Source organism: Schistosoma haematobium, chromosome 2 (genome assembly GCF_000699445.3).
Source record: "Schistosoma haematobium chromosome 2, whole genome shotgun sequence".
Lineage (NCBI taxonomy): Eukaryota > Metazoa > Platyhelminthes > Trematoda > Strigeidida > Schistosomatidae > Schistosoma > Schistosoma haematobium.
Window position 1 is genome coordinate 21348337 of NC_067197.1, and position 12634 is coordinate 21360970.

The window sequence follows — 12634 nt, forward strand, 5'->3', positions numbered from 1 at the left end:
GAGGTTCAGCATCGTGTGTTCGGGCACAGAGACGATAATCCAATTGATGTCACCATCTTGAATCATCGACTTCGGTGGCTCGGACATGTTCTACGAATGTCGCCCCAGAGAATTCCACGTCGTGCATTATTTGCCGACGCTGGGACGGGTTGGAAAATAGCGGAGAGGTGGTCAGTGTATGACATGGTGTTGTGGTATGAAAGAAAGCTGCAAAGGGCTGGCCTGTGTTGGTCCTTCACGGCTCTCTGTTTGGGGTCCTAGAGATGGTGCAACACAGTGGCTAGAGATGTTATCAGACATGGCTCAGAATAGAAGCCAATGGTGATCCTGCTTGTACCTTTCCGTTTCCCCCATTATTACTATTATTATTACACTACCATACACTAATCTGTGGTCGTTATTGTCATTTTTGACGCGCACCTTACATTCTTTATCTGTCCCCATTCTCATTATTGTGTGGCGCATAAGTATCTGGTGCCCCCTTGTACCAATAAATAAGCAAATTTAGATAATGAGATAATTACCCATATAAATAAGATATGGGTTTTCACGTCTCGCCATGAGTGAAGTGAAACAAATGATTCATCAACCGTAGAATTTTGTGAATTCAGCTTAAGTCTCCTTTCTCAATATATTTTCACCTTAGTTTTAGTGCATGACGCGGATAACTGATGTTTTGATATACAAATTTAACCTCTGGATATAAAAGAAGTTCAATGTTTAAAATCAGCTTACATTCATGAGTACATCCTAAGGGTTGACTAATATTTTTTAGATGAACTATAATTCGAAAATGTCTGACCCATGTTTGAGATACATGAATGAATATTGCTCAATGAACCTTAGCACACTTAGGTTTGCAAAATGTCATAGTATTTATAGATTCGCGTCCAAACCTAGTTGCTACAAACTCAGGTTGAAGTAGGAAAACAAGTCACAAAGCTTTTTCCGCAAAATATCCACGAGCATCAAGCTTGTATGTGACATTAAAAATGAAGAAACTGGTCTATACAATTCATTTGCTAAAAAGATTTTAGTTTTATTACTTATATTACACAAACTAATTTGCGATATGAATTTGATTTTGCTTCAACTTTCGCAATTGATCTTTTAGTCGAATAATAAGGGCTGGAAGCCCCTTTGATAGTTGATTGTCCACGCATTTTTGGGAACATGCTAGTATTTCACGTTGAGCATTCTTTAGCTGTGACTCAGTTGCATTTGAAGGTAACTTGTCCCGCGCTTGATTGGCGCACTCAGAAGCACACAGTTGTAATCTTGCCTAAGCAATAAAAACTTTTTAATATGTGAATCATATTACCTGCTTCAAATTACTAAATAAATCTAATCAAGCCTATTTACCAAATATTTTAATACACTATGTGGACGTAAAAACATTAAAAGCAACCACTGATATCGTTTTGAGTTCACCAAAACCAAGGATGTATAAGAGATATTTGGGAAAAGACACATTAAAGGATTCAATTAGAAACTGTTTAAACAAAAAAGACAATATAAAAGATAGGATCTACCATGAAGATACATGTGTATTTTTTTGTATACTGAAGTCAAGCTTTCTATCATGGATACCCAAAGCTTTTAACGCTCTAAGCTGTTGCAGCTAGAGGAAATTAAAAAAAACGTGTGTGAAAACTAATGTCGATATACGAGTTAGTTTGATGGTCAAACTCACTTGCAACCAATAATAAAACTTCTAACCTCTTTGCTCCCATTTTTGAAAACTAAGGTGGGTTTTATACTTGCTGAAAGTGTGCTGACTTCCATTAATGTATGTTGTTGCACAGGAAAAGATAGATGCAAGATAAACAAACTTATCTCTCAACCACACATAAACGTTTGAAGCTTATTGGGGTTTGCCAAAATACAGGTGAAAATTATGTGCTTCTAAACCCTTTTCTTAAACAGACGGCTCATAGGCACTATTTGTTTGATCTGGTATAAATTGAAAGTTTACAGGAACTAATTAGAGACTGAATTTTAGAACTTGAATGTTCACACGTCTAGACAATCCAGCGAGATTAAGTTTGTTATTAAGATGTAATAAATAAGCGCAATGTGTTTAAAACAATCTGATTATATAGATTAATCAAAACTCAGAGTCGTCTGTGGAGAACACTTAGGTTTGCTGAAACCTTAGTAATAAAAAGATGAAAATCCCCCTGTCGTCGAGAACAATATGTACTTACGCTAAACCTATACTCGTAGCATCAGTTTAGTCTTGTATGGTTCATATGATTTTTCTGATGCTCTAGTTTAATTTTTAATTCTCATACAAACATCTTCACAGGTTATTATGTGATCGAATTGTTCAAAATATCCTGTACCGATAGAGAACATAGTTCTAACGAAATGTAACTTTGTATTGTATCTTCTAAATTTACCACGAGACAAAGAGTTGATAAGTCCGCAAAAACTGGACCATTACAATTCGATACTCAATTTTACGTGACTTATTTTCAAATCTGAACTGGACATTTATGATGGATTACGGCGATACTACTTTGAGGCAAATGTTTAATAATCATTTCTATGTCATGAGTATAACAGATAAATTTCTGTGAACGGATAGCAAAATCCGAGTGGGAACGGAATTACCGGTATTTTTTATACTCGTAAGAAAGTATTATTATTATTATTATTATTATTATTATTATTATTATTATTATTCTAAGCTAATACCTCAACCAATTCAAATATTCTGGAATGTCGTTGGATGATTTGGTTGTACAGAGAACCAAATATATTCAGAACCTGTGATTTAGACCTATTAACTTTTGGTAATCCATATAAAAGTGTCCAAGGACCGTGTGTGTTTACGCGAATCGAAAGTAACTAAGGCGTTGTCTTCAATGATTTTACTATTTATGTGCGTTTTTCCGAACCACATAAGATCAGGCAGAACCTCCTTTATCAGGCTAGTTTAATAATAAATCAATGGATTCAGCACTTAAAGCTGTTTAGTTTGATTTATAATCATCATTGTATAATGAGTTGGTAAGTCTAAATGATCAGAGAGGATTCATTTTGATTAACCAATCTTTTTATATTGCAACGCATTGTTTGTTTACTAGTTTTATAACCATTCTTTAGCCGTATACACCCCATAAATGTTTGAAAACCATTCCCACTTATTTACAGTAAAATCCCTTATAGGTATTCATCTCGGCGTACGAAGTGCATTGAACAACTGACTTCTAAACACCTTACCGGCAGATGTTTTAAAAGATGCAATAAATTAAACCGGTGCAGCCATTTGCAAAGTCAAAACTTCTTACCTGGAACGAGGAGACCTCAGATTGCATTATTTCATGTGCTTTACTTAACGGGACTTCGCACCTTTCTACGCAATGCTGCACTTCAGTAATAGAGGCATCAGGATCTTCACAGCACTTTAAGCCACATTGAAAGTAATTTGCCTATATGTTATTGGTAAGTAACTTATTGCTAACCTGTATTTTGCGGAGATAAGCAATATCCAGGTTACCTAATTCTTTTTCAATGGCTTTGTGGTAATCGGTTTGTAATTTGTTGATATCACGCTGAAGCTATAAAAGAAACATATCTTGAAAAAGGGAACTTTAAGGAAGAAATTGATTAACATGGGCGATTAAGTTCGGTTATAAATAACCAAAACAAAATGTTTTTTGCTTGGAAGTACTAACATACTTTGCATGTGTAGTTTTAAAACAATGGCAGATCAAATAAAAAGTAAACTCAGTAAAGGTAACTGTAATTTTTGATTTGGAGATCAGAAGTAACATAATATCCTGTGCCACTTGATTATTCTTTGCTGATAGTGTAGGTTCACACTATTCAATAACTTGTCGTAAGTAATCAATCTACGTACTGTAGTAAACACTTAAGTTTCTTATAACTACTCAGTTTTGTGATGTCAATAAAGCGGCATAAGCAACTTTGGATTTATTAATTTATTATTTTTAATGATGTAAGTCCGTCCATGTAGTATGTCATTTGAGTTTCCAGCAAAAGTTATTTATACATTTTTAATGCATCTTTAATAGAGAGGAAACGATGACTGAACGAGCACTCACAAAAACAAGTGTGCTAGTTGCCGAGGACGAAATTAATAACAGTAATCACGTGCTACTCTACAATTTACACTTAACAATAGCAATCAGAATACTGAATAACATCTTATTACGATAAACATAGAAAGGGAAGAGAATCGGGAACGTATATAAATGAGTAAGACTGAAGGATATCATAGTAAAGGTTTTTCGGAGACCTACTCTAAATGTGAGGACCCCGTCTACCACCAAAAGATGATCAAAACAAGACAATATTATGAACAGATCAGCGAGAAACACTTAAATGCTTTTCTAAGAGGTAAAAAACGGTGATACAGGAAAAGGGTTTTAAGGGCTATGTTTTCTGAATTCCACAACAAAAATATTCCATCACTAAACCTGTGAGAGTGCTTTTATGTTGGGACATACTTAACACAGATTTCAAGTAGTGGTTATTTGTACATAGGAATTCAATTACATGAGATACGACGAAAATTGACATTCTTTTTAAAATCCACAAAAATGGTTCCTTAACTTCACGTGAAAACAGTAAGTAATGTTGTTTATAAAACGGAAATACAGTTTTCACTCTATAGATATGACCCGTTTTAAAATGCTGAGTTTAGAGTTTATGGATAATAGTAAATTATTGGGGACATTGATAATCTGGTGTAAAGCAAGATATATGTCATATATATGAATTAAAATAGCAAAGGTGATGCAATTACGACCCGCAAAAACAATGAATAAACGAGAAACATAAGCACAGGTATGTAAATTTGAATCAGTGAGATAGAACTAATCAGTGAAGCTTAATAAAATATAGCTTAGGAAAAAAACTAGAACTACGAGACTAAGTCAAAAGCAACATAAGCTAGTGCATAATAACCGTGAATTTCGAATAATCGGGGGATTACGAAAATCTAATGTATTCAGTTCCCTAGGTCACTTCCGGACTGAATCATAATACTACGGCAAATAACGAATGGAGACATTTGCATCTTCTAAATAGGAAGAATGAAAGTTTTTGTCTGATTTGGAAGCATTCATAAAATGAATCCAAACAAGTTTGGAAGTAAAATACTATCAATAGTTGACCCTACTATGAATAGTAAAACTTTCAATAATTATTGTTCTGAAATCCACTTTTATCAATCAGAGTGTACAGCTCAATTAACAGGCTACTTGGACATTCAATTTCATATAACAATAGCTTTGTACCACTACAAACTTGAAATAGAAATGAACATGATACTTTCCAAACCCCTACATCAACTGAATATTTGGAATGAAAACTAAGCAAGAAATACGAACACAAATAACAACAGTGTCACGTATAGATAAATTATATTAAATAGTGTATTTAATTGCTAAAATGCTGGACAGAAATATCATGTACCTGGCTTTCAGTTAAACTGCAAGGTTTACTTACTTACTTACTTACGCCTGTTACTACCAATGGAGCATAGGCCGCTGACCAGCATTCTCCAACCCACTCTGTCCTGGGCCTTCTTTTCTAGTTCCCTCCAATTCTTGTTCATTTTTCTCATGTCTATTTCCATTTCTCGGCGTAATGTGTTCTTTGGTCTTCCTCCTTTCCTTTGACCTTCAGGATTCCATGTGAGGGCTTGTCTTGTGACGCAGTTGGGTGCTTTCCTCAATGTGTGTCCTATCCACTTCCAGCGCTTCTTCCTGATTTCTTCCTCCGCTGGGATCTGGTTTGTTCTCTCCCACAGTACGTTGTTGCTAATAGTGTCCGGCCAACGGATCTGAAGTATTTTGCGTAGACAACTGTTAATAAACACCTGTATTTTCTGGATGATGGCTTTTGTAGTTCTCCAGGTTTCTGCCCCATACAGTAGAACTGTCTTGACATTTGTATTGAAAATCCTGACCTTGGTGTTGGTTGACAGTTGCTTCGAGTTCCAGATGTTCCTCAGTTGTAAATATGCTGCTCTTGCTTTGCTGATCCGCGCCTTCACATCTGCATCAGATCCACCCTGTTCATCAATGATGCTGCCCAAATATGTAAAGGTTTTTACATCTTCCAAATCTTCTCCGTCAATTGTGATTGGATTGATGCATTCTGTGTTGTATCGGAGAATCCTGCTTTTCCCTTTGTGTATATTGAGACCTATTGCTGCTGAGGCTGCTGCCACACTGTCCGTCTTCTCCTGCATCTGTTGTTGCGTTTGGGATAGAAGGGCCAGATCATCTGCGAAGTCTAGATCATCCAACTGCATCTTAGATGTCCATTGTATCCCGCGCTTCCCTTCAGACGTTGACGTTTAGGTTTAGGTTGCCCAAATTGAAGTAAGCAGGGCAGGGTTTAAACTTATGGCTGGCTGATTGAAACGAGATTACCTAGGTCATTCATAACCAAAGTAGAACCTGACACAAAAAGGTGCTAGTCTAATTTGCCACACCCTATTACCACGAGATGAAATAAAAAAAGATAAATAACAAAGGAATTGAAACAGTTGTGATACTAATGATCATTTTAAACTAAACATTGAGAATATGATTGGAGATGGAATGAAACGATATGTATGAAGGGATACCATAACCCTAAATCTACGAGATGACAAAAAGTGGGTGCATTTGCGCTATTGTGACTGATTCTGAAACATGTTAATCAACGTCTCTGACTACTGGTCGTGTGGATCCCAATCAGGTAATCTGCATCCAATAACACGGTCACTGACTTCATGACCTGATGATAAGTCCTGGTTTTGGACCAACCTAAGCACTAAAAACTTGTTGGACATGAACGAGTAATACTAGCGCCCGAATTTTAGTTCACTGATATATAGATCTTACTATGACTTATCATCACCAAATAGTTTTTGTTAGCGCTCCCCAATTCACTCTTACATAACTTTGTCAAACAGTATTTTACGGACGCACTTCCTGACTAATTTTTGAGGGATTGGTCTCCTCCATTGGAACTTACCCATTCTCATGGAGTGCGCAAACGATAGTCCTGTGAACTCGGTGAAGAAATTCAGAGCTTTTGAATAACCTTTAGTATCACGGAAAGCATAGTTGGGAAGTGTTTCTTTTCCCCTAAATGCTAGATATTGCTTCGGGACTATTATAGGTCAACGCCTGAATTCGTGATAAGAAAAATGCACCGACTACTTCACTTATCTTGGAAGTCTCATTATGAATGGAGGGTTTGTATTTAACGAAATCTCGGCACGGATTCAGGAAGTTCGATTATCCTTTTCTAAATTAATTCCCTTGTGGAGCACGAGAAGTATTTTTCTATCGTCCGAAGGGAGAGTAAAGTGTGTAGCGGTTTTCTTCGTATTAATTTATCACTGTAAAACATAGTCCATGAAAGCAGAAGACAGACGTAGGCTACAAACACTAGGTAAGAGGTATCTTTGAAGCATTGCTGGCGTATCGTACGACGATTGAGTGACCAGTAGTGAAGTTAGAACTGAGATATCAAACAACGATGATAAATCAATTGATGAGTAAGAATCCCCACGACTAATGAAGCTGGGACATGTGTCATGCACCTCTGACAATTTCCCACATAGATGTGGAATGTTTAATGAGGTAGGAGGGAGTCAAAGGAAGTTAGAGCGGTCAAATCAGTAGTTAGGATTAGTCTATAAGATCATAAACCGTTTGATTGAGTCAAGTTAATCTGTGGAAGCTACCAGGCTAGACCCTACTCAATACTCGTAATTAATGACTGACAACATTGGATAATACACCACAAAATCAGTCTCCGACGTATTTATTCTATACTTTTCTTTAAACCTTTAGTCAAGTACTGATCCTAAAGTCCCATCCTTTAACCACATGTTCCTTTCGATCCTTATTTCTCACATATAGATTTCTATTGCTTTCATCATTACTTCTCATTCTATTTCTGGCCCCGTTGATTTGTTTATGATGTCATGACAAGTTTGGCGAATTTGATTGTTGGATAATTGTGCCAGGTCCTACTTCGATATTAACTGACTGACTAATAAGACTTAGAATTTCTAAGTCAGGATTTTTGTTATAGTAGCGGCTGTTAATAAAACACTTACTGAGTCTGAAAGTTTATCCATTTAACATTTATTTGTGTAATATGCAGATGGGACCTCTGACACAATCCAACAGATACTTTTCGATTCGGCTGACAACAGTAGAAGTTTCAGGGACTAGTGAAGAACACTAGACAATCTAAAACTAAAAAACAGTAGTAAAATGCATGCACAAAATCTTAATAATTACATAAAAAGTGAAAGTCGATAGTGGCTACAAGTCCCGACTTCCTGACAAAAAAAACCAATTTTTAAATGAATTAATTGGTCAGATGCTAGCAAAACATTCTTCAATTAAGAAGATATTATGTCTTATGTTTATAGAATGCTACAATGGTGCTACACAGTCTTGTTGGTGGTGCAAGTTAGCAAAATATTTAGCGTTTGATCAGTTCTCAGTGTTAATAACAGTGAAAATGAGTGACATACACTTAGGGAATGTAACCAAACTCATTAATAGAGCGGATGAGTAGCACAGATAATACAATAAGACGATCCTGTTGCATTAAACCTCAGTTAAGATAGTTAGGTTTCCCTTCAGCAGATGCCAGAAACTGTTAGCTAAAATACATTTATCTTGAAATCCGGTGTAAAATCGTAATACAAAAAGCAACTATTTTGAATGAAAATGATTCCAATCGCGCAATTTGGAGGAAGTAAATAATTTTCTTAACTTAGTACTATTATGACATAAATATATAGGTCAGTCAGTCAGCTACGACGTATGACCAGGCACATGTGCATCAGTTCAAGTTACCACACCTCATTAACACGACAAGATGAACACCGGATTCATAGTAGTTAATTCAGTGGTAGGAATATATAAAAGAAAGATTGCATATAAGGACAAAGTACAGGAAGAAAGAATTAGTTCGTAGAAGGAAAGATATAAAGCGATTTTAATCTGATGGTTTAAGGGAAGACAGAAAGTGTATACACCTAAGCCATTGTGATCGATTCTGAGCCATGTCACACAGTCTCCAATCATTGGTTACGATAGTCACGGGGACCCCAATCAAGTAGTCTACCAATAGGGCTCAGACTAGAAGTTAGTGACTTCATAAATATATAGGACTGAGACTTTGAGATCATACATCAGAGTTTGGCACAACTCAGAATAGAAGCTAATGAAAATCAAAATGAAGCACTCTACAGGATTTACTATAAGGATCAGACAGACTTCAACTAACATCTATTTTGGTCGTATTACTAAAAAGTTTTTAATATTACTGCTTTTCTTTATTCATGACCTTAATCACTTTAAGTTCTCCACAATATCAAAGCACATAACCGGAGTTTTTAGCTGAACTGTTTTAACAGATAAATGGACTAGGGTGAACTGATTAAAAAAAACCGCGATTTACATTTGAATCAATATATTTTTTTGTCTAAAGAATGGAACCCTATGGTCTATCAGATGTTTTTTCTATACATGCTTAACAAAGTTGCTCAGCCTGTTATAAGCTATAATGAAGCACAGCAGTTACATATAGTTGATGGATGAGTACTAGTACAGTAAAGGCTATAAAGGATATTTTAGACCAGAATATTTCGGACGCTTGGTCCAAGGTTGTTAGTAGGAAGACTATAAATCTACTAAGAATCACTACTAATCCCAAAATAGTGACCGAAGTAGCATTGAAAAAGGATAGCAGTAAAAAGAATTAAGTGGCTCCAACACATTATTAGTGTTAGATTTGATAGGGCCACAACCACTTGATTATACCCGGTAATAGAACCTTAGCGAAGTGTCAAGACGAAGTTAAACCTAACGAGAAAGACAGTAGTCAACTGGTTGACAATGGACCTCTCAACGTTTCTGGAAACTTTTAACTAAGGTAGGCAAGAGGATACAAGACCGAAATTCCACGTAATTACCTGGTAGTTGTCAGGTTAGCACGACCAGTCCATTTACATCAGAAGGGTGAGACTGTAATTTATGGACAACCTTTGAGCGACGCTAAAGTGACCTCGAGAGTGAAAAACTACTAATTAGGACTAAATGAGGGTTGTAAAACAGTTAGGATTCTTATTTAAAGTTGATGGATAGGGCTAAAAACTAGATTTAGGGTTTTCATCACGAACTAACATCAGCTATAATGCCAAAACTCTATTTGACCAGATGTATGGATGAATTTCGTGCCCAGATTCGTGACTCGTTATCTTATATCTGATTGGTTCGTCCATAAATTATAGTCTCGCCGTTTGGGCAGCTTTTCGATGTATAATGCCTAAAATATATCAAATGTCTTAGTTGTGTGTACTTCGAACAAACGAGTGTTAAAATACGTATTTCACGTGGACTGTCGTGCATATCTCCACCAGTATTTATCATTTAGTAACAATTCAAATCATGTAATCGACACATGTGATGTTTAGGATTCGATGACTTCCTAAAACAGACATAATATACAGCAAGTATACTATACTTACGAACTTAGGCTACTCATCATCCGACTAAAAATCGATGTCCAACTGCCATACAATAAACAATTGAAAGCAATAAAATAGCAGTGAAATATTATATTATACCTTTGGTCTGAATAATTAACCCTTACATGCCAAATTACCACTTGTAGTAAAGGAAGAAGTCCAAGTTCACATATTAGGAGTCGGGCTAGTGTTCTGAGTTAGGTTCATCACTAAATAACATCAGTTATGAAACAAAAACGTTAGCGCTAGGTATTGAGTTAAGCTTCAGTTTTAAGTAAACCTACCCGCCTCATTCGCAGCGAACTAATCACTGAACGATTTCCTAGATAAAACCATTGAAACTGTATAAACCATACGGAACTTAAAACTCTATTCCTTTAAACGTACAAAGTAAAATACCGTGAGGCGCGACAGTCAAACGTTTGTAAGTAGCGCCGGTGAGGACAACGATCAAGTAGCATCGTACTCTGATGGAGGTCACTGAGCGCTTGAAGGTCACACTGTAGTGCGCCGAATATTGAATCACTCGACAACTCGTCAGGTTTTGTTGAAGTGGTCAAATCAAGACAATTTTAGGTTTGATTTAAGCTTAGCTGCACTATTTCTGGTTGACTCCACTCTTCAAATCGAGAAAGTGGTTCCATCGTGATGATGCATGATATAGGACGAATCCTCAATTATATTACGCTACAGAGACAATTAAACTTTCGGACAGTTTGGAGACCTGCCTTAAAGAAGTACATAAGGCGATAAGACTTCCGTGACTAATTCATTCTCCAGTATGCGCACACTAAGTATGTCGTGTCAGTATGTGAACGGAACAAAAACGACCCAACCGTAAAGCATTTTTTTCTGTCGGATATGTTTGTACTTATGGACTTAAACGCAGTACATATGAGTCAGATGTTTGTCTTTAGGATATAGATGACGACAGTGATTAGTATTATTAAGAGGTGCATGCACCCTTTAACTCACCACCACATCTTAGACAAAGAAGACGATATCATCCATCTACGTATGTTTCATTTCAAATGAATTTATCCATCAGATCTAAATATTCCCACTACCAATCTAGATTTTGAGCCAGTGCAATAAATGGTGGGCTAAAGACCACCTGAATTAAAACCCTGCACAACCATCCTTCCACAGAAGGATATATTTCTGTGTATACTTCCAGGCGACAGTTGTCGTCGGGTAAACGACTATATTTAAGATCGTTTATGTTGGGTTATATAGCAACGCCTAGCATTCGACATCTGGTTTCTTGAAAGTTCCACAAAATGCTTACCAAGGAAGATTGCGCCAAGATACGATCACAGTTGTATCCAGGTTGTTATACTCACATTCTAATTAATTTAGTGTGGGCATGAAATATATCAGTACATCCAACCAAACACAAAAGTGCTCTAAGCAAATAAGAAAGTACCCGTGATTTGCTTCAGTCTCAGGGAGAAAATAGATATATATCACGGGTTTTCAGAGTTTACATGTATTGACTCGACTTACCAGACCAATAAAGGAGTCCCACAATAGGACGAAACGGCCTTCCAGTGCTCCCAGGTTTTGAACGGTCGTCTAACATTAATCGGTTCATGATCTCAATCAAAAACTTAGTAATCTCCACAACCCCTATACTGATCCACTTAGTCGTTACTCATTGTCTTCTGCAAGATCACACTTTTCTGTGACACGAAGACATAAGACTACTCGAGTACATCAAAATATGATGTGCAGTACATATAATACGGCACTTTCGCCATGGATTCCGTAGAAACTGAAATTCACGCAATACGGTCTACAAACAATCATGCTTACATATAATGTTCGTTCCATGTTTTAAAAGCATCTTCAAGTAAGGCAAGAGTTAACTCTACACCACTCTGAGTGAAAGCTAACGTTTTCTTGATACACTATTTTGTAAAAACTGTTCTATCAGCACCTGGATAATGAGTTTTCAAGGACTTAGCGATGCCATGCACCGCAAAATAAAATGTCTCCTTTTACTTTGTTTTGAAACAAAAAACAGCTTCAAAAACCTATCTAGAATTAGCTTAAACCTTTGATATTGCACAGCGTAGAAATAATAAGGTGGCACAAAGAGCTGTC

General features: G+C 36.5%; 1 protein-coding gene across 2 annotated transcripts; it reads right to left on the reverse strand.

Moving 5' to 3' along the window:
* Window positions 1-395: 395 nt before the first annotated feature.
* Window positions 396-11023, reverse strand: MS3_00006448 (uncharacterized protein). 2 transcript variants are annotated; one of them, XM_051214607.1, is made up of 7 exons: window positions 10813-11023; window positions 10666-10773; window positions 10529-10627; window positions 8099-8240; window positions 3471-3566; window positions 3297-3437; window positions 396-1282 (listed from the first exon to the last, which is right to left on the reverse strand). In XM_051214607.1, the coding sequence occupies exons 4-7, from the start codon at window positions 8117-8119 to the stop codon at window positions 1061-1063; spliced, it is 480 nt and encodes a 159-aa protein (XP_051067792.1). In that variant the 5' UTR covers window positions 8120-8240; window positions 10529-10627; window positions 10666-10773; window positions 10813-11023; the 3' UTR covers window positions 396-1060. The 2 variants fall into 2 exon arrangements, with proteins under 2 accessions (XP_051067792.1, XP_051067791.1); XM_051214606.1 differs by having other exon boundaries at window positions 3471-6476; window positions 8099-10773.
* Window positions 11024-12634: the final 1611 nt, after the last annotated feature.